The sequence below is a fragment of the Mirounga leonina genome, unplaced genomic scaffold (assembly GCF_011800145.1).
Source record: "Mirounga leonina isolate KUSES-001 unplaced genomic scaffold, KU_Mleo_1.0 Mir_101609, whole genome shotgun sequence".
Classification (NCBI taxonomy): Eukaryota; Metazoa; Chordata; class Mammalia; order Carnivora; family Phocidae; genus Mirounga; species Mirounga leonina.
In genome coordinates, this window is record NW_023270164.1 from 6693038 (window position 1) to 6714702 (window position 21665).

General features: G+C 39.2%; 1 protein-coding gene across 3 annotated transcripts in view; it reads right to left on the reverse strand.

Moving 5' to 3' along the window:
- The window catches only part of CASK (calcium/calmodulin dependent serine protein kinase), a 346878-nt gene that overhangs the window by 72498 nt on the left and 252715 nt on the right, over positions 1–21665 (reverse strand). For all 3 annotated transcript variants that reach the window (XM_035003264.1, XM_035003263.1, XM_035003270.1), the window contains exon 11: positions 14462–14583. In XM_035003264.1, coding sequence (XP_034859155.1) covers positions 14462–14583 — 122 coding nt within the window. The remainder of the gene's footprint in view (positions 1–14461; positions 14584–21665) is intronic.

Genomic DNA, 21665 nt, shown 5'->3' on the forward strand with positions numbered 1-21665 from the left:
TTATGCAAAGGCAGCCATTAGCCATCCATAAGTGAATGGACATGACTGTGTTCCAATAAAACTTTATTTACAAAAATTGGTGGCTGGCTGGATTTGGCCTGAGCACTGTAGTTTGCCAACCCCTGCTCAAGAAGCTTAAGTTCATGGTGGATTGAAATGACAAAATATATTTCCTTCTGCTAGTTGCTTTCCTGCAATTTGAAGATATCAAGTGTATTTGTTTTTGAACTTTTTTTCCTTTTTAAGTTTTTTTTTTTAGAGAGAGAGTGAGTGAGCGTGAGTGGAGTGGGGGTAGGGGAGGAAGTGGAGAGGGAGATAGAGAATCTTAGGCAGCCTCCACATCTAGTGTGGAGCCTGACGTGGGGCTCAATCTCATAACCCTGAGATCATGACCTGAGCTGAAATAAGGACTCTGATGCTTAACCAACTGAGCCACCCAGGTGCCTCTTAAGTTTTTACTTCCAGTTAACATAGTGTTATATTAGCTGCAGGTGTACCATATAGTCATCCAAACACTTCCATACATCATCCAGAGGTCAGCATGAGTGGCCGCCTCAATCCCATCACCCATTTAACCCATTCCCCTGCCCACCTCCCCTCTGGTAACCCTCAGTTTGAAGATAGCGAGTGTATTTGTAAAGCTGAGGTGTAGAAGATGAGACAGAGGGAGGGAAGAGTGTTAATAAATTATCCCTAGAGAGGGGCCTGGGGAATCGCTGCTCAGCGGGGAGCCTGCTTCTCCTTCTGCCCCTCCCCGTGCTCGCTCGCATGTGCTCTCTCTCTCAAGTAAATAAAATCTTAAGAAAAAATAATTATCCCTAGAGAGAAAACAAGAACGAATCTGTTACTGTTCTCTCTCTCTGATGAAGTTAAGGTTCCCCAACTTCAGCACTTTTTATTAAAACACACACACACACACACACACACACACGGCAAAACGAGGAAATGTGAGCAGCTGCAAGGGGAAGACTGTTTGACACTGTCTCAGGCCACTCTCTGCTAGTCTCCGGCACTGGGTCACATATGACCACACACAGCTATATGGACAAGCTTCATCTTTCTGTCCTAAGAAACAGAAGCACAGTTCTGTTAGGAGGCCACAATTCTGTATCTGAGATAGGCTATTTTAAAAAGAGCAGACTAAAGTTGGTAGTAATACTAAATTCAACTCTCCTGAGACTGTACTTCCAAACATAAAGATGAAATCAGTTAAGATGTCACTTTTTATTCACATTCAACACACTAAATCAAGTTTTTTTTTTTTTTTTTAAACCATCCTCCATCATATCTCACTCTCTTCTGGTTTCTAGTCCTCAAATAGAAGGCTTTGTTTTGCTCCCAGTTTATACACAGCATTTACCAAGATCGACATTTAAAATGGAATGGTTGGCAGAGAACCATAAAGTTACTATCGCTGGGTTATATGTCCTACTAACTTTAGCACAGAGAAAACCAAATCTCAGAACCAGAATGTATATTGGTTGAGATAAGATGATAACTTTTGCAATCAGACTGCAGACATCGGCCAAATAATGAATGGGTTTGTAGAGTTGCAGGGAACTCCGTTGAAGTTCAGCAGGGAACTCTGTTGAAGTTCATTAGCAACCACCCTCTTACCACTTACTTCAGAGAGACTGAAGAAGCTCCCTTCTGGAGAGGAATTCAAGTTTTCAAGAGTCAAATATTTGGCTGCAAAATATGTAATGAAATGTGTCTGCGATCCTAGTACAACAGATAATAACAGCGTTCACGAGTTTACACTGCATAACAATAATGGGAATTGAAATGACTTGCTCTGGAAACAGGGTATCTTATTTAGAACTTTCTTTACAGTTTCTTAGTTGTTTGAAGAAGCTTAGTGATTAGAAACAAGTTTCAATGTCACTTCTTTTCGGTGAACCTGGGGTCAGCCATTGATATCCAACAGTATTTTTTAAAAATACATTTGAAATCTGGCAAATTGTGAGGGAAAGGTGATTTACTACAAAAATGTCAGGAACTGATATTCAACTACTGCACTGGAGCTGATTTTATGAAGTCAGAGATTGAGGAAAATCTTCCGAGATCTAAAAATCTACTTTTCCTGCTCACATTTATACATTAATTTGCTCTCTTTAGGTTAGAAATAGGAAAATACCCTTTCAAAGATCTTTGGCATCATTAACATGACACTCCAAACTAGGAGGAGAGCAGTATATTTAACAGTGGTCTAGAGACTGGGTGATGGGAAATATTAACTGTGAAAGAAACACACTACAAAATTTAAAATGGGATTTTCAAAAATTTAAGAAGCTACAATGAAACTCTGCAAAGAACTTCTATAACCTGTCCTGCTCACAAATCTAAGAATGATGATGCATCGAGATATTATGATTTACAAAAAGAAATTAAAGTCACCCAGGGCATTTTTCTTTTATGGGATTAAAAAAAATACCTTTCCTCTCTGCACTAAAAATGGTTTTTCCTAAAAATTAATATCCTGTAAAACTTCTAAAAATCAACTTAATTTTTAAAAAATAGTTGAGGGCGCCTGGGTGGCTCAGTTGGTTAGGCAACTGCCTTCGGCTCAGGTCATGATCCTGGAGTCCCTGGATCGAGTCCCGCATCGGGCTCCCTGCTCGGCAGGGAGTCTGCTTCTCCCTCTGACCCTCCCTCCTCTCATGTGCTCTCTCTCATTCTCTCTCAAATAAATAAATAAAATCTAAAAAAAAAAAAAAGTTGAAGGAAGCACTCAAAGATTAGTCACACAGATGAGTCTCCATCTGCGTGGAGATAATACACTCCATTCGTTTGAAGAATACACTTTCATTTCATTTGCACACTATCCTTCACAGTTTGTACTTTGTGCCAACTTTCCCTCTGAAAAGTCAGAAGACGTGTAAATAGCTAAATTTTAAACTAAACTTGTTTCTCATCTTAAAAAAAAAAAAGGCAGATCCACAAATCTAGTGACTATAATAGAGTAGCAAGAGTTCCTCTCTGGAATTTAGATTTGCCCTGGAGAAAGGTTCAAGGCTGCCTACCACTACTATGGCCCAGGTTATTTTGGGTAAAGTTAGAAATGGGTATCTGATTTCATGCCCAATAAGAATGGTCCCGGGAGCCCTTGAGTTAGATGTCCCAAGAAAACGTTAGCCTAATGGTACAGTAGTGAAATGCTAGCTTAAATTAAGCTTTAGAAAAATCATGATGGGGTATATATCCTTACCTGAAGTCTTAAGAAGGGGCCGGCTTAGTAATATGCTACTGTAACTAAAGCAATTATGGAAGTTTTGTCTGACAGCAAAAAGGAAACTGAACAATCAGTTCATCTGGGCCAATTCAAGAGTTCCTGAGAGGGACGCAAAATACTGTGGATTTTGACAGTGAAAGTACCTCAAAGGAGGCCCTCGTTTGGTTTAGGTTTTAGTTGTCTGTGTACAGAGCTGCTTTTGTTTCAAGCCCAATAGAACATTGCACTTATGGGGATTTATTTTTGAAACCAAGAAATTAAGACTTGCTTGACCTCCTAGTTCAGTCTAAAAAGGACATCCCTTTGGTGGCCTAACAATATAGGCCACTGTGGCAGATTCTGGGCAGTAGGCAGCTCTTTCTGAGAAACTCAAGCAGTGGCCTCAGATGACCTAACATGACTGTTCTGTTGGCCTTTTTCAGTTGGCAATTAACTCTAAAATTAAGCCCGGTAAGAAACAAATCATAATGCCTATTCTCAAGCAAGCAAAAGAAACCATAAGGAAAAACCACTAGTTAGGTGATGTAAGTGACTTTATTTTGCTTTTACTCAAGCCTTCTGAAATAGGAACTTTCTAATACCAGATACAAGCATCTGGCCACCTGTGAGAAATTTCACTAGGATATGAATTTCTTTTCCATTAAAACACTAACATTAAAGTGTTGAAGCCTTTTTTTTTTAATTTTTAAAAGATTTTAATTTATTTATCTGAGAGAGAGTAAGAGAACCAGAGCATGAACAGGGGGGAGGGCAGAGGAGAAGCAGACTCCCTGCTCAGCAGGGAGCCTGATGCGGGGCTCGATCCCAGGTCCCCGGGATCATGACCTGAGCCGAAGGCAGATGCTTAACCGACTGAGCCACCCAGGTGCCCCAGAAGCCTTTTTTTTTTTATTCTTATGTTAATCCCCTACATTACATCATTAGTTTTAGATGTAGTGTTCCATGATTCATTGTTTGTGCATAACACCCAGTGCTCCATGCAGAATGTGCCCTCCTCAATACCCACCACCAGGCTAACCCATCCTCCCACCCCCCCTCCCCTCCAGAACCCTCAGTTTGTTTTTCAGAGTCCATCGTCTCTCATGGTTCGTCTACCCCTCCGATTTCCCCCGCTTCATTCTTCCCCTCCCACTACCTTCTTCTTCTTCTTTTTTTCTTAACATATATTGCATTATTTGTTTCAGAGGTACAGATCTGGGATTCAACAATCTTGCACAATTGACAGCGCTTACCAGAGCACATACCCTCCCCAGTGTCTATCACCCAGTCACCCCATCCCTCCCCCCCCCCCCCCCCCTCCCCCAACCCCCCAGTTTTTTTCCGCGGTTTAGAATTCCCCCTATCAGTGAGATCATATTATACATGTCTTTCTCTGTTTGACTTATTTCGCTCAACATAATACCCTCCAGTTCCATCCACGTCGTTGCAAATGGCAAGATCTCATTCCTTTTGATGGCTGCATAATATTCCATTGTATATATATACCACATCCAGAAGCCTCATTTCTTAATGTGCTGTTCTGAAGCATCTACAATAGTTAAATGATATTTAACTAAGTGAATATCTTATTATTAATTTGCTGTGTTAAAAGAAAACATTTACATCAGGTGTGTCATATACTATGAAATCCCTGAGGTAATACCATAATGTTTAACTTATGATAGGACTTCCACTTTGCACGGGTAAACACCAAGCATTTGTACCAGTAGCTGTAGCAAAAATGAATTTCTATTGTGGCAAGTTAAAAGAGAACAAAACAGTTTGGCAGAAGAGGTTTTAATGAGACAATGTTAGGCCACAAAGAGAAGAAAGCAGCTATGTTCTTGGATTATGAATGCTGCAAGCCAACCCCATCAAATATTCTTCAAGTGAGCATATCACATTCCTTTCTGGGGGAAAACTCCTCCGTTCCTTGAGAACGGCATGAAGAAGAATCAGTGCTTGTTGCACTCTGATGGCTTTTTGAACATTCCTCTGCCTTCTGGTAAAGTTGACTGTGGTGCCACAATAAGAGAGGGGCACTCAGTGGCCAAGAAAGGGACCAGGGACAAGCTGATTCATTACTCTCGGTATTTCAGAGTAAATTCCAGTCCCTGTTTTAAGAAGTAATTCGTCTGAACAAATAAGGGAACCAGAGAGACTCCTGTAGTTAATCATACTTTCAGTGAAAATCACACATTCCTTTCACAAAGATGTAGAACCCAGGAGCTAACTTGGAGCCCACGTAGAGCAACTGCCCAGGGGATGGAATGAAAGCTGGATTCCCTACTATCAGACAGCTTTAGTTTTGAGAATTTGGTTTTTCCTGTTATAGAATTGTCTATCATAAAGCATTGATACTGGATGAATGAACAAAATGTGGTGTATACCTACAATGGAACAGTTTCCAGCCTTTAAAAGGAAGCCTTTAAAGGAAGATTGTGAAACGTGCTACAGCATGGATGAACACCGAGGATACTACATTAGATGAAATAAGCCAGTCAGTCCCCGAAGAACAAATATGGTAGGATTCCACTTACATGAGGTATCTACGCTAGTCATATTCATGGAGACAGAAAGTAGAATGGTGGCCACCAGGGGCTGGGGAGAGAAGGAACTGGTGGGTTGCTGTTTCATAGGTATGGGGGTTTCAGCGGCGGAAGCTGGAAGTAGTTCTGGAGATGAATGGTGGTGATGGTTGCGCAACAGTGTGAATGTACTTAATGTCACTGAATTGTATGCTAAAAATGGTTACAATGGTAAGTTTATGTTAGGTATATTTTACCACAGAAAAAGACAAATTGATATTAGGTCACAGCTGTTAAAAAGCTGTGAACTTTGGGAAATGACGAATATGGATTTGCATGTAAAAGAAATGTACAGTTAAAACATGTTGCTCTGAGAAGATACAACCCCTTATTGAAAAATATATAAAATTATGTAATTCATGTTTTATTTTTTTTCTTAATTTTTATTTATGTGACAGAGAGAGAGCGAGAGAGGGAACACAAGCAGGGGGAGTGGAAGAGGGAGAAGCAGGCTTCCCGCTGAGCAGGGAGCCCAATGCGGGGCTCGATCCCAGGACCCTGGGATCATGACCTGAGCCGAAGGCAGACGCTTAACAACTGAGCCACCCAGGCGCCCCCATAATGTTTTTAAATAAAAAAAAGTTAATTTGGACTTCTTTCATGAGACACAACAATGTACTGGTTAACAAAAACAGTTCTTGGGACAGAAAAACACATTTAGCATTTTTAAGTCAGTAAGTGGTAAATTCTTAGCCATAATGTGAAACGTTGAGAGGAGGAAGTCAGTGTGATGACCCTGTGAAATCTGCTAGGATGACCCCTTTCACAGTGGGCTTTGGGCACTGCTGAGGGCAGGCAGTTTGGCTTTGCTGGATTGGTGTCAGGACACAGGGACAACTCCAGGAGACTGAAAAGTGCTGTTGTAGTTGGAGTGATGGATTACAAAGGACATTATGGGATCCAGAGGACACTATAACCTATAGTACATGGAAGGAACTTCCAACAGTGCTCGACCTTAAAATAATACAAAAAGGGTAATATAGACTTTTTTTAAGGTAAAAGGGAATTCCTTCTCATTTTTTCACTTTTGAAAGCTTTATTGGGGCATCATGTATAAACTACACAATTTGCCCACTGTAACTGTATAGTTTGAAGATGCTGAGTAAATTTACACAGTTGTACAACCATCATCTCCAGTTTTAGAACAGTTCCTTCATCCCCAAGAGTTCCCTTGTGTTGAATCTAAGAACACTTTGCCCAACCCAAGGTAAAGAAGATTTACTCCTATATTTTCTTTACAAATTTTTATTATTTTAAGCTTAAAATGAATCTATGATCCATCTTGTGGAAATTTTTTGTGTGGGGTGTGAGGTAACGGTCTAAATTAATTTCTTTGCATATGGATATCCAATTGCTCTAGCACCATGTTTTAAAAAAAACAACACCACTATCCTGTTTTCCACTGAATTGCCTGGGCGCCTTTGCTGAAAATCAACTGAGACATGAATGGGAAGGTTTATTTCTGAACTGTATTCTGCTTCACTGATCTATATGTCTATCTTTACACCAATACTGTGCTATTTGCATTATGGTAGCTTTGTAGAAAGCTTTGAAATCAGTCCCCCAACTTTGATCTTTTTTCAAAATTGTTTTTGCATTTCCATATAAATTTTAGGATCAGCTTGTCAACTTCTACAAAAAAAAAAATTCTGCTGAGATGTTGATAAGGACTGTCTTGAATCTATAGGTTGATATGGGGAAAATTGTCACCATAACAATACTGAGTCTTTCAATCCAACAATCTCTCTTTCTCCTTTTATTGTGACCTTCTTTACTTTCTTTCAGCAACATCTGTAGTTTTCAGTGATGAGTCCTGTACTTCCTCTGTTCAATTCACTAAATATTTTATTCTTTTCAATGGTATTGTATTTTTTTTAATTTTATGTTCATATGATTTACTGCTTTGTATGTAGAAATACAGTTAATTTTTGTATATTGATCTCATATCCTGTAGTCTTGCTAAACTTGCCTCTTAGTTCTAATAGATTTTTTGGTAGATTCCTTAGGATTTTCTACATACAAGAATATATCTCTGAGAGAAGATGGTTTTACTTCTTCCTTTCTTATCTGTGTAACCTTGAATTTCTTTTTCTTGCTTTACTGCACTGGCCAGAACCTCCAGTACAATACTGAATAGAAATGGTAAGAGTAGATAATCCTTGCTTTGTTTCTGGTTGTATTTGTTTTCTATTGCTGCTTAATGAATGACCATATACTTAGTAGCCCTTTCCTCCCCCTGCTCAGTTTGTTGATATCTTCATTAAGAATGAAGAAAAACTACTTAGAAAATATTCAGGATATATGCTATTTCTAGGTCTCTTTACCCTAGGAATTTTGTGTCTTGTGGTAATTTTCTACTGACACTAATACTTGGGTATGCTTATAGAAAGAGATATGGGAGTTTCTGCCCATCCAGTTAGAAACAGTGGAATGAGAGACCCCTTAACCCACAGCGAGCAGCAGTGCACTTCAGTCTCCAGGCCCAGGAGGGAAGTAGCACAAAGGTCACACCACTGGCCCACTACCCAGCTGGTTTTTCATATCTGCTGAAGCTTATGCTTAAGGCTAGAAGGGACCCTGAGAAGGTCCCAGTAGTTCAGCTTCTGAAGGTCCTCAGGCCTTAACATTCTAGACAAAGATTGGACTGCAAATTCATGGGAAACTTAGCTTTGGCATTTCCTGACTGGTAATCTATTTAAACATCCAAACTTAACAGTGTATCAACTTACTTCTCAAACCCCAAACTGCTGGAAAACATCAAATCATGGCAGAAGTTCCAGTTTTTCCCCCTTTAGGAAACTTCTGAGTTCTAAAAATACGCTGTGTTCCCAAATAGGATTACTAATTTAATATCATCTCAAAAAAGCAAAATAGTAAATCAAGAGTTGTAGTTTTCCAGTGCTGGATAAAAAAAACACAACTCTTTAACTCTCCCTAAACAGTAAAAAACTATAATAAAGATGTCGGTAATACAAAATATGGAGGATTCCAGACCCTGATTTATTTCTAATGCAGTATTTTAAAATACCAGTTAATGTATAATAAAAATCTACATATAAATCAATATAAAAAGTATTAAGTTGTACTGCAGTGAGTTTCTGCTCTATTAATCTAATCAAAAATTAAACATAATTTTAGGACTTCCCACAAAAATAATCTTAATAGGTGGGGATTCGCATTTACCATGGAAACAGCAGTCTATAATGAATGCTAACAGCTGTTCAGAGGTATGACAGATGGTGGGTGAATGTTTAAAACTAGTTGTCAAAGTTTGGCAGAGAGAGAGATAGAAATGTGTCATTTAACAATGTTTTATAACATTGTTGACTTACAAAGTAAACATTTATTCTGCAACAGGAAAATTTCCACAAGATATTGAGAAGATCGAGAATCGCCACTGAATAACATTTGCAAAATGCTTTTTAACTGAAAAAGCCTCTTGATTTTTCATTCTAAAAATGCATCTGTCATCTGACAATCCAATGTATCACATACAAGTTGCAACCCAAAACTAACTCAAAATATCATTAAAAGATGTAAGTACACCTTAACACTAATTCCCAACAAAGCTCGCTTAACGAGTGACCAGGTAACGTTTCATTTTTAAATTTGTGTAACTTACACTCACACTAGAAGAATCAATTCAGGGCAAAACCAGTTTTCCACGTGTAGTGGGCTGAATACTCTCCCCTCAGAATTCATTTCTGCCTGGAGCCTCAGAATCTGACCTTATTTGGAAATAGGGTCTTTGAAGATGTAATTAAGAGAGGGTCATACTGGATTAGGGCAGGCCCTAAATTCAATGACTGGTGTGTTTTTTTTTTAAGAAGCTGTGTAAAGACACAGAGTCACACCCAGCCAGAGAAAAATGCCATGTGAAGTTGGGGTCTGAGACTGGAGGGATGCATCTATAAGCCAAGGAACCCCAGGGATTGCAGGCAACTACGAGGAGCTGGAAGAGCCATGGAAGGAGTCTTCCCTGGGGCCTTTGGAGGGAGCATGGCCCTGCTGACAGCTTGATTTAGGACTTCTGGCCTCCCAAACTGAGAGAGAATAGATTCTGTTATTTTAAGCCACCCAGTTTGTGACCCTTTGTTGTGGCAGCCTCAGCAAACTCATACACATGCCAAACTGTGTTTTACTAATAAAACTGATCTGTATATTTTCTGCACAGACCATCTCTGCACCTGTGCTTGTAATTTGTGAAAACAGACATATGGACCAAGCTGGACCAAACACGGTTCCTTATCAAGCCTCTTTATTTCTCCCCACGAAATGAGGAGTAGCATGTGTGTGCCAGGTAGAACTGGTTGGGGAACAAACATTTAGAAGTTTCTGGATCTGTTTCCTTTCTTGCTTTCTAATTTCTCACTACAGACTGAGCTAGACATGTTTTACTAGAATTCAAATCAGAAAGCATTTCCCCTCTCAGTGCAACCACAGCATTTCTCCTTTTGTTTTAATGTAAATTCTCTCAACACAACAGATGTTTGGTTTCCTTTAAATTCTAATAATATTTCTTTGCATTTTTCAGCTTATTATTTTGAAGGCATGACTAGAAAAAATAAAGTACTAGATGATCTTTAGTCTCCTGTAGGAACTTAATCCTGTTTCTTTTTGTCAGCTTAAAAATGATGACCTCAAACTTAGCTGTTTAGAGTGTTGTTGAAATAACAGGAATTATTTAAATATAATAAAGACAGTTCACAAAATGGCTCGGTGGGATTAAGTGACAATCAATCCATGGTCCACAAAACTATGCCACTAGGTGTCACTACCTGGAATTCTTCAAAAAGGAACCAGTGTTGATTCTGTAAAACAAAACGATTCCAAGCCAAGCATGGGCTATGGAACATTAGAAGGAAGAGACATGAATGGTCAAAGTTTAAAAGCTTTTTCTCCAGAGTTGGTCATACCATGTTCCTTTTTACGTAAGCACTTAAAATATTAAAAATTGTTTTAATCATTAGATTTCTCTATATGGCAGCTACTTGAATACTTCATTGATTATATTATTGAAATGTAGTCTGTTAGTTCTGAGACAAGAGTTTAATGAACCATATTCATGGGCTCTAGATTACGAGAGCACATTCCAATGACGGCTTAGGTCATTCATGATGATTAAGCTTTTCACTGACGGATGGGTCAGTTTGGATCTTTAGAACCCAGCACTGCCTGGGGACAGACAGCCTTATGGTCCGGTCATTTCTGGGGGTGGGAGGTTCTGGGGTTCACGTGTAGCACTTGTCTGCAAAATTCTGCAGACATGGCATCTTTTTCCTGGGCACAGAGCCTTCTCAGTCCACACCAACTGAGATGCACTGATAGGGCAGATGCTGACACTGTACTTTCTTAAGTTTATCATTCATAAGAATCCAAAGGAACTTTAAGCATGTTTTTCCTAACACCTAGGAATCTCTTCTTAAGTTGTGACAATGTTGACCCAAGAACACAGCAGTTATTCAAAGCACATGTTTTCAGTGAGGTCTGAAGGGCTTAGCATTGGGCAATAAGCGGCCACCTGGCTCAGTTCCAACGTCCAGTCTGTGTCTGAGTACCTGCCCCTCCTTGTAGAAGCTAGTGATGTTCTTCGATTTCCCCTCAGTCTCAAGCTGGGTGGGCTCAGATACCTTGTTACACTTGTCAGAAAAATGTAACCTTGAAAACCAGTTTGGGCTTCTCTGAGCCTTTAAATGACAAAAAGTCCTTCATCTAAAAGGTCAGCAGATCCCAGCAATGACCTAATCACTGACTACACTGAAATAAACCAATCTCCATGCTCTGCTACAGCTTCTTTCAAATATTCCACTTGCTAGTTCCAGTAAAGGATAGGACTTGTGTGGGAAATTCACATTTGCGAAAACCTTCCGTATCCTATGAAGCAATGATAGACAACACAGATAAAGAAGCCAATGAATAAAGAAGAGGAAGGAATGTTAATAGAATGAATTTCAAAGGCTTTCTGGTACCTGAGGAAAGTAACAGTTACTTAAAATTAAACTTGTCTGAAAATGTCCTCAAATTACTTAAGACAAATTACACTAAAGAGAAGAGCCATTTCCTTATCCTCCTGAATGCATTTGTTAGCTTTATTGAAGGACAACTGACAAACATAATTGTAATATATGTAAAGTATACAACGTGAGGATTTGATAAATGTGTACACTGTGAAAGGGTTCCACAATCAAGTTAATTAACACATTCTTCACCTTACATATTTATCTTCTTTTTTCTAAGAACACTTAAGTTCCCCCCTTTTTGACTCTCACACGTAGTGGGGGAGGGGCAGAGAGAGAGGGAGGGAGAAAGAATCTTAAGGAGGCTCCACTCCCAGTGTGGAACCCGACATGGGGCTTGATCTCCTGACCTTGACATCATGACCTGAGCCGAAATCAAGAGTCAGACGTCCAACAGGCTGAGCCACCTCGGCGCCCCGTGAGAACACTTAAGTCCTACTCTCTCTTTCATTATACAATACAGAATTATCAACTACAGTCACCATGTTATATATTAGACCCTCAGACCTTACTCATCACAGAAGTGAAAGCCTGTACCCTTCTACCAACCTCTCCTCATTTCCCAGACCCCCGGCCTAGGGCAACCATTCTACTGTTTCTAGGAGTCTGACTTTGATACCATGCAGTATTTATATTTCCCCCTCTGGCTTATTTCACTTAGCACATTTTTAAAAGTATGTTTCCCAGCTCTCTTGCAGCTAGGTAGGCATGTAACTAGTATTTGCCATTGGAATGTGGGCAAAGTGATATTGCCTATTTCCTACTATGAGCCTGTAAAATTCTCCATTTTCGTTCATCTGCTGCTGCGTGCAAACGATGCAGCAGAAGAGGCCTGATCCCTGAAGGACTGTGTGGAAGAGACCCTCCCCCCGCCATCATCTACCTGCACTGGACTGTGATGTGAGCAAGAAATAAACTTTTATTCTGTTAAGCCCCTCAAATTTTAGGATTGCATGCTACAGCAGTTGGTCAGGCCTCATTAATACAGACACTATATAAAAAAGCCAAACTAATTCTTAAAATCTGATAATTTGATTTGACTGCATTTATGGAAGATGCAACTGTAGGTTACCTACGACTGCACTTAGTGTGAAGTTGAACCGTAATGCAATGCTCTTGGCTTAGTGTTTCCCAAACTGGTCCTCAACAACGGGACAGGATTGTGAATAAAAGTTCTGTGCCCAAGTTAGTTTGAGAAATGCTATTAAAGTCAATCTGGTTTCTTTGCTATGGGATGTCTCAGAGCTGTTAATATACTAATATCCACTGTGAATCTGTATAAAAGATAACGAATGTAGCATTTCCCTAACTTACTTAGTGAATACATAATTTAGCCAATACATTTAAGATCTACTCCCTTCCTCCTCCATGGCAACACCCATCATCATCTCCCAGAGCAATGTTCTGCAGAACACATTCTGGGGAACACTGTATTGGTGTAATTTGTGTCCTATGGTGGATTAATCAGAGTTAGCACCAAACAGTTCTAGGCACCCCAAAGAAAATACCATTCTCTTATAAAGGGAAGGTTTTTCTTGTAAAAAGACTAACATGTGCTAGCAGATTACTATGTACTAAGAAAGTTTTCACTGCTGAAATCAAGTTACCTAAGAAAGGTATCTTACTTAAAATGTGACTGAAATAAAGGCAGAGATGAACTCTCAGCTTCTGATTTTTCTTTGTATCTCAATCTGCTATCAGTGGAGTCTGTCATATTTAATGATAACATATTCTTATGTTTTAAGAAGACAAAGTCTATGAAAACCAGCCTTGTTAACTATGAAATGTATGTGTCCACTGCACAGTATCTTATTTACTTTTCTCTCTGTTATACTCATGCTTCAGGTTCAGTGTTTTATTTTTTTTAAAAGATTTTATTTATTTAGGGGCACCTGGGTGGCTCAGCCATTAAGGGTCTGCCTTCGGCTCAGGTCATGATCCCAGGGTCTTGGGATCGAGCCCCGCATCGGGCTCCCTGCTCCACGGGAAGCCTGCTTCTCCCTCTCCCACTCTCCCTGCTTGTGTTCCCTCTCTTGCTGTTTCTCTATTTGACAGAGAGAGAGAGAAAGAGAGAGACAGTACGAATGTGGGGAGGGGCCGGGGCAGAGGGAGAAGCAGGCTCTCCGCTGAGCAGGGAGTCACAGGCTCCATCCTAGGACCTTGAGATCACGACCTGGGCCAAAGTCAGACACTTAACCATCTGAGCCACCCAGGCGCCACCCCCCAATCTCATTCTTTTCACCTGCTGCCTAATATTCCTTATTAGGAGTGTATATGCCATTGTTTATTTCCCTGTTGCCCTATGTTCACTCTTACGCACATTCTATGATTAATGTTCATGTCCCTGCATCTTTGTATCTGTTTAGGAGCGTTTCTCTAGAGAAGAGGGATTCTTTTAACAGAAACACACACACACACACACAAATTCTTTTTACAGTGACTTGCTAGACCACATTGCTTTTGTACTATATATACTTTATTTCAATTATGAATCTATAATGGATGATTTCCCACATTTCTCACAGACTTAAGACTGAAAATGGACTGTTATGATGGACACCTGGAAATTCATGTAAAGTAAAAAAGGTACACTATTCAATTCACTAAAAATAAATAAGTCATAAAAAAGCCCCAGACAGACTTACATCTAGTAGCGTGTGGAGATGCTGATCCTGGAAAACACTGTGTAGAAAATCTAAGTCCTTTTCACTGCAGTCTGTAAGTGCGTGAATTTCTTCCAGGCTGTCCAGGACCTGTGAGACTGCTCCTAAGGGGAACAAACAGAAAAGAAACAGCCAGTACAGAAAGTCAACGTCAAACTAACCTTTGTAGCCTCAATCTTGCATTTCAGAACAATGGACCAACAAACATAACTTCAAAGGTTCATGTCTTTACTGGACAGACTTAAATGAACTTCATATCGCTTAAGGATAGAGTATTTTCAGTGAGTTTCTGTTTGTCACAATGTATTTGTGTGCTTCTCATTTTTCAGAGTACACTGAAGCTGGTCTTACTTGAATTAAGGAAATCTGTCAACTATAACTGAGCTACTGGAAGATCTGGGTGCAGCAAGTTATACATCAGGAAGAGTGTGTCATTTCCACGACCCCATGATGTTTTAAAATATTATAGAACTAACACAGGTGAGCCTTTCGTACAAGTGTATCCCATCAAGAACTGAAGGTAAAGCCAGCTGTAGCTTTGAGGGAAAAACCTTTGAAGGATGGGTGCTCCTGCTGAGTAAAATAAGCTTCTTAGGATTTTTTTCTTCCTTAAAGTAAGCTCCATGCACAGCATGGAGCCCAATGTGGGGCTTGAACTCAAGACCCTGAGTTTAAGACCTGAGCTGTGATCAAGTCGGAGGCTTAACTGACTGAACCACCCAGGAGCCCCAGCTTCTTAGGATTTTTAAGGCTCAAACTTAAGTTAGCAAAGATCCCAATGCATTCTTTCTCCTTCCTTTACAAAGTCAAGAGAATCAAGTTGTTCTCAATCTGTTGGGCCCTTTTTATTCAAAAGACAAAGACAAAGGCTGAGTGTATTGACTGACACTTCCAAATACCACATTAAATATTAGGGCAACTCATTTTTGTAGGGCAAAGGAAATGGTAGTGTGATCACTTTCTTTAAATTTCTTCTTATAACCAGGAATCCAGAGAGGTATTAGTGGAGAAAGATATATACTGGGGAGCAACAAAGTCACTTACACGGCCTTAAAGAAATGATAAGCCTATTTGACTCTGTAGACAACATGCACATACATACTCCAGAGAAAGAACCCTAAGAGGCTAGGCTTCAGAACATTAGTGTTTGAGAAATTCTAATAAGTGCCTCATTACACGTGTAAGTCTTGGATCAATAGTTTCCAACCAGTGGCGATTTTGCCCCCCAGGGCGGACATCTGGCAGTCTGGAGACATTTCTGTTGTCACAACTCTGGTGGTGGTGGGGGGACAGTTTGTGCTACTATCATCTAGTGTGTAAGGCCTGGGGTGCTATTAAACATCCTACAATGCTCACGACAGCCTTTCACAAGAAAGAATTATGCAGCCCAAACTGTCAGTAGTGCTGAGGTTCAGAAATTCTGCTTTAGATAATGATAAAAATCTTGAATCTTTCTGTTCTCTATGGAACTCTATGCTGTTTCTGATTACTTTTGGTCTTGGACCTCATCCAATCACATGTACTTATTGGTGAGAATGTAAATTAGTATCACTTTCCCAGAATGCAATCTGGTAACATGTATCAAAGAGCCTTAAAAACACTCCTGTACTTTGATTCAGTAATTCCATTTACAAAAATCTACCTTAAGGAAAAACTAGGAAATGCAAAAAAGACTTATGTATGAGGATATTTATCATATAAAATGGGGGAAAATAGCAAATACTTAGAAAATGATTAAATACAGAACATCTATATAACGGAGTATATAGCCAAATGGAAATTACTTTTGAAAAATTTTAAAGACATAGAGAAATCCTCATGATATAAAATTCAAGAAAGCAGAATGCAAAACCACATAAACTGTATATTCCCGATTATGACTGAAAAAAATAGATATACAAACTCAGGAAAAAAACAGAATGAAATACACCGAAAGCGTAACAGCAGTGATCTTTACTTTCCTATTTATACTTCATTCTATTCTTGTCCATATGTTCCAAGTTTTCTACAACAGAAAAAACGTTGCTATATAAGCAACTGCTTTTTGCAGTATGATTTCATTATGTTAACAATTCAGGGTGTAAGCTACAAATCAAGTGGTTGTCCATGTGGAAATTACTGTGGCTTTTTTTTTTTAACATTTTTTTTTTTTTTTTAAGATTTTATTTATTTATTTGAGAGAGAGAGACACAGAGGGAACATAAGCAGGGGGAGTGGGAGAGGGAGAAGCAGGCTCCCCACTGAGCAGGGAGCCAGATGCGGGGCTCGATCCCAGGACCCTGGGATCATGACCTGAGCCGAAGGCAGACGCCTAACCATCTGAGCCACCCAGGCGCCCCGGCTTTTTTTTTTTTTTTAAAACAAATTTGACTTTTTGAGATAATTGTAGATTCACATGAAGTTGTAAGAAATAATACAGAGAGATCTCATGTGCCCTTTACCCAGTTCCCCTCAAAAGTAACATCTTGCAAAACTCACACAACATCACAACTGGGAGACTGACATTGGCACAGGCAAGCTACAGAATATTTCCATCACCACAAGGATCCTTCATTTGGCCCTTCTATAACTATCCTCATTTATTCCTACCCTATTCCCCTCCTAACCCTTGGCAACTACTAATCTGTTCTCCATTTCTATAATTTTGTCATTTCGAGGATGCTATATAAATGAAACCATACAGTATGTAATCTTTTGTGATTGGCTTTTTTGACCCAGCGTAACTCCCTAGAGATTCATCCAGGTTGTCGTGGGTATCCATGGCATAATCCTTTTTATTGTTGGGTAGTATTCCATTGCAAGGATGTACCAAAGTTTGACCATTTATCTATTGAAAGGACCGTGGATACTTTCAAGTTTTGAGTAATTATGCCTACCAGGCTCTTGGTATTCTTTCACTGAAAACATTAAGTGGGTATTAAGTAGGACAAAAAAACGTACAAGGCACAAATCAGTCCTCATTTCCCTTGCTGTTCCTGAAAAGGTATTAACCAAATCCACTTCCTTCTACCTGTTCTTCTTGTGACTTTTACATCGTTCTGAGTAGGGAAAAAAACTCTGGAAATTAGTTCAAAGCCAGCTCTCTCATCATCCCTTACTGAAAGCCTTGTAAAACAAGAGATGATGTGAAGAAATTAGTTCCAAATGTCCCATGGAACCCCTGACCCCAGCACATCATCAACAGCAGGGTTAAATGATACCAGGTTTATAGTCACTAAAGCCAGTTCTAAACTTCTGGACTTAAAACTGCAATGACAGAAATACCAACGAAATGTTTTTTTGTACATTAAAAAAATTCAACAGATACTACAAAAACCTAATTATCATTTTCATTATCTTAATGGAATCTTACCTAGTTTTTATGGTCTCTACCAGCATTGCTTATGTGAATACATAATCTAGGTGGCAGTTTATTAATACTATAAGATGAAAATAAAACAACCTTGTATCCTAGTGAATACCAAGATGGCAAATCTAACCACTGGGAAGCGATTCTGGCTGTACCACTTGCTCATCTGTGAATCCCCAGAGCTCCACGCAATTCCTGTCCCACCAGCATGCATACTCCACAGGTGACCCTACATGTGTACTTGTTCACTCTTCTGTGCTATGAGGTCCTTATGGCATGTCTATATTTGATTCATTTCAGAACACCCACAAAGTATGCACTGAATTAATGAAGTTCTAAAGAAACATAATAATAACAACAGGGGCTCCCAGTTCTCGAGTGTTTATTATGTGCCAGGAACATCCTCAGGACAATGCAGTAAGGTAGATATGTTACCTGACCTTTCTAGATAGGGAACTGAGGTTCAAAGAAGGTCACAGCTAGAAATGGTAGAACCAAAACTCAGGCCCAGCGTGTCTGGCTCTGAAGTCTATGCTCTGCCTGACTTACTACACGAATTGGCTGTACTAGGAAACATGGGAGAAAGAGTGACAAGAAGCTACATGTGGTTTATGCATGGATATGGAGGTTAGAAAAGAACCTGACCCCTGTCGGGTCAGACAATAACCAAAATCTTTATTGAACATTCCTGCTTTTTGCCAGGTGCTAGGCAGGGGCTTTTGAGAAAACAGGTATGATCCCTGGCCTTGAGGAAGGGGCTCTCAGACATCCTATACCCTGAAGTAAATGATATACAAGAGGAAAAAACAAAGTGTCGCAGAAATAGGCTGCCGAATGAGGAGCTGGGACAAACTTAGAGAGGAGGTGGATGAGCAGGAATTCAACACCTCCACCTGTGGTCTAATCTGCTCCAAAGGACGCAGTGAATGCTTTGCTGGAAAGCACAGAGGCATCTGTTATCCGGTGTTTCCAGGAAGCAAGACCCATCAGCTCAACGGGTCTATTGACCCTCCTTGGAGCTTGTCACGGTTTCTGAACTGATTTATAGTCTTATCTTGTACTCAAATGTGGTTAACTTTGTGGGTTTTCAATCATAAGAGGAAGTATTTCCATAGCTGTACTTGAGCCACCTGTTTCAGTTTCTGAAAAGTGCCCCAAATTTTAAGTTTCTGAAATTAGGTAGGAAAATTACAGCTTTCTTCCATTTCTCCTTTATCTTTTACATTGAATAAACACATAGTTTTGGTCTAACCTCAAAATCTTTCTTTACCCTTGATCATTTAACACCTTCCATTGACCCCCCCCTTCTAGTTCTGTTCTTTCTTTCTTTGGGTATGACCAGCAGAATGACAGAAAAACATTCTTTGTCTGATATATATGTATCATTGATACCTGCAGTTCAGTACTAAGCCGATCTAAAAGTCCCGTAATTTCTCCATTCAGTATAAAATATAAATGTACATAGACACTTCTTTTCCATTGCTATTTGTTTTAAACACCGAGGCAGTAGTAATAATGAAGACAACACGACTTAACACAGCACAGCACACACAGAGGCTCTTAACTGCTATTAGTATTTATTTCGTGGATTAATACTGTCATAGTCAAAAGAACTCTTCACTTTTCTCAAAAACTGAAAAGGGTGTGTTTCCCCCCCCCCCATAAAGCCTTTGAATAAAGTTGTAACTGCCTTGAAAAAAATCAATCAATAAATAGCACACAAGTTCACCTCAGAGGGCAATCTGTGTAAGGGCAGGACTGTAGGTATTTTATTCACTTTTGTATTCCAGGCTGCACTTTGTTAGGGGGCTTTGTACAAAAGGACACAATGAAATGTGTTTGAGTAAAATGATTTTTTTCTGAGTAAATTCTGAAGAATTATAACGTAACAGTTAACCACAGAAAACAGCTTATTGCACAGCCCCATTTTCCTTAAAGTCATAATAAAATTATTTTGGTACTTTTATTTGTATGTCAGTTTTTGACTTCCAAAATGCTTTTATACTCATTACCTTATATGATTCCACAATAATCCCATCCTGTAGGCAAGTTTTTTTATACTTGGTAAACTGGAGGCTCCACAAGGTCAAATGACCTTGGGGCCGCAGCAGTGAGCAGAAGAGCAAGTCCCCAAAGTCAAGTCTGTAACACTGAGTCCTTCTACTTCAGATGGGCTCCTCCAGAAACCACGTTTCACCCTCAGCAACACATCTGAATAATTTGCATTGGGTAATGAGAGGATATCCAATTTTTATCTTCTCTTTAATCTCAATTTTATTTCCCATATAAGGTTTATTTTTGTAGGCCTTGGTCCAAACTTTCACAATGATAAATTTATTAGAAAGTAACTAAGCCCTGCCTTCAGGATAGTATTTTATTTTAATTTCTGCACAATTCATTTGTTAAGCAAGTTTGTATCTAAAAATTAGGTTGATAATCATACACTTTAACTGGGAACATCAATTCATGTTATGCAGCAGAGTGGTCAACATTACTATAGTGCACCCCTAAACACTTTGGCATCGATTTTAATACCTCTCTTTCTGTCTCAGGTAAAGTATACACAGAGTGAAATATACAATTCTTAAGTGTACCATTCAATGAATTTTGATAAATGTACATACTACATACATCTGATAACTGCATACACATATATGCAGCTATTTCAGTAACAAAAATTTGTACGTGTATATTTAAAAATTATATGTATAGCTATAAAACCCAGTATCACTGAGCAAATTCAGCATCTGCATCTAGTCTAGCTTTTTCTGAAGAGTTAACCAATAGCCTCTTTCCTGTTGTATTAGCAATCCCATTTATACAACCCTGAATCCACAACACACACATTCCTATCACCCACCCAGTCAAAGCCCCACCCTGTAAGCACAACAGTGTTTTAAAAAAATCTGCTTACTAAAGTATAATTTATTAAGTTGAAATTCACCAATTTAAGTGTACATTTTCATCTCTTCAAAAAAGTTCCCTCTTGTCCCTTTGCAGTCAAATGCCTCCCTTCCCTCCCTGGACAACAGCTTTTATTCCCACTATACAAAGCAAATTCTGGTTAACAATCAAGGTATAAGCAATAGTGAATCCTGTAATGGACACTGTATTTTGGACTTAAGCATTGCACTGTATCCAATTCAAGCTATGAAAACTTACACATGGTGATAAATCCTTTAGATTCTTTTTGTATATCGTGCAGACACAGCAAAATTTAGTATTAGTTAAAAGAACTCTGCAAATGGATTCTATCAAAGTACAGATGCTATAATTCTAATGTCGTTATGCTTGTTAAAATGGTCTGTTTTCAAACAGCAGCATCATTGGGCACAAATTTGTCAAAGTATTCTAAATAACATTCTGCTGGTTAAATGCCCATTCATATAAAACTTTACAACTAAAGAAAAGCACTACTTGATACCTCCAAGATGCTTTCATTTCCAAATGACAGGATAGGTCTACTTAAAAAAAAAAAAAAAAAAAAAAAAAAGGAGAGGCATGCTAAATCTGGAGAAACAAAAGCAGTTACAAAGAAGTGTCTCACACTATAATTGTCATTAACTTGTATGTGGTGGACAGCCTCTAAGATGGCCCCCACGATCCCTGCCTCCTGGTATTCACACGCTTGTATAATCAAATCCCTTCCTGGAAGTGTGGGCTGGACTTAGTAACTCACTTGTAATGAAGAGAATAGGGCAGAAATGAGAGGATGTCACTTCCGAGATGAGGTTATAAAGACTGTAGCTTTTGTCTTGGGCACTCTTACTTGTGCCCTTTGTCTTTGATCATTCATGCTGGGGAAAACAAACTTCTGTGTTGTGAGCAGCCCTATGG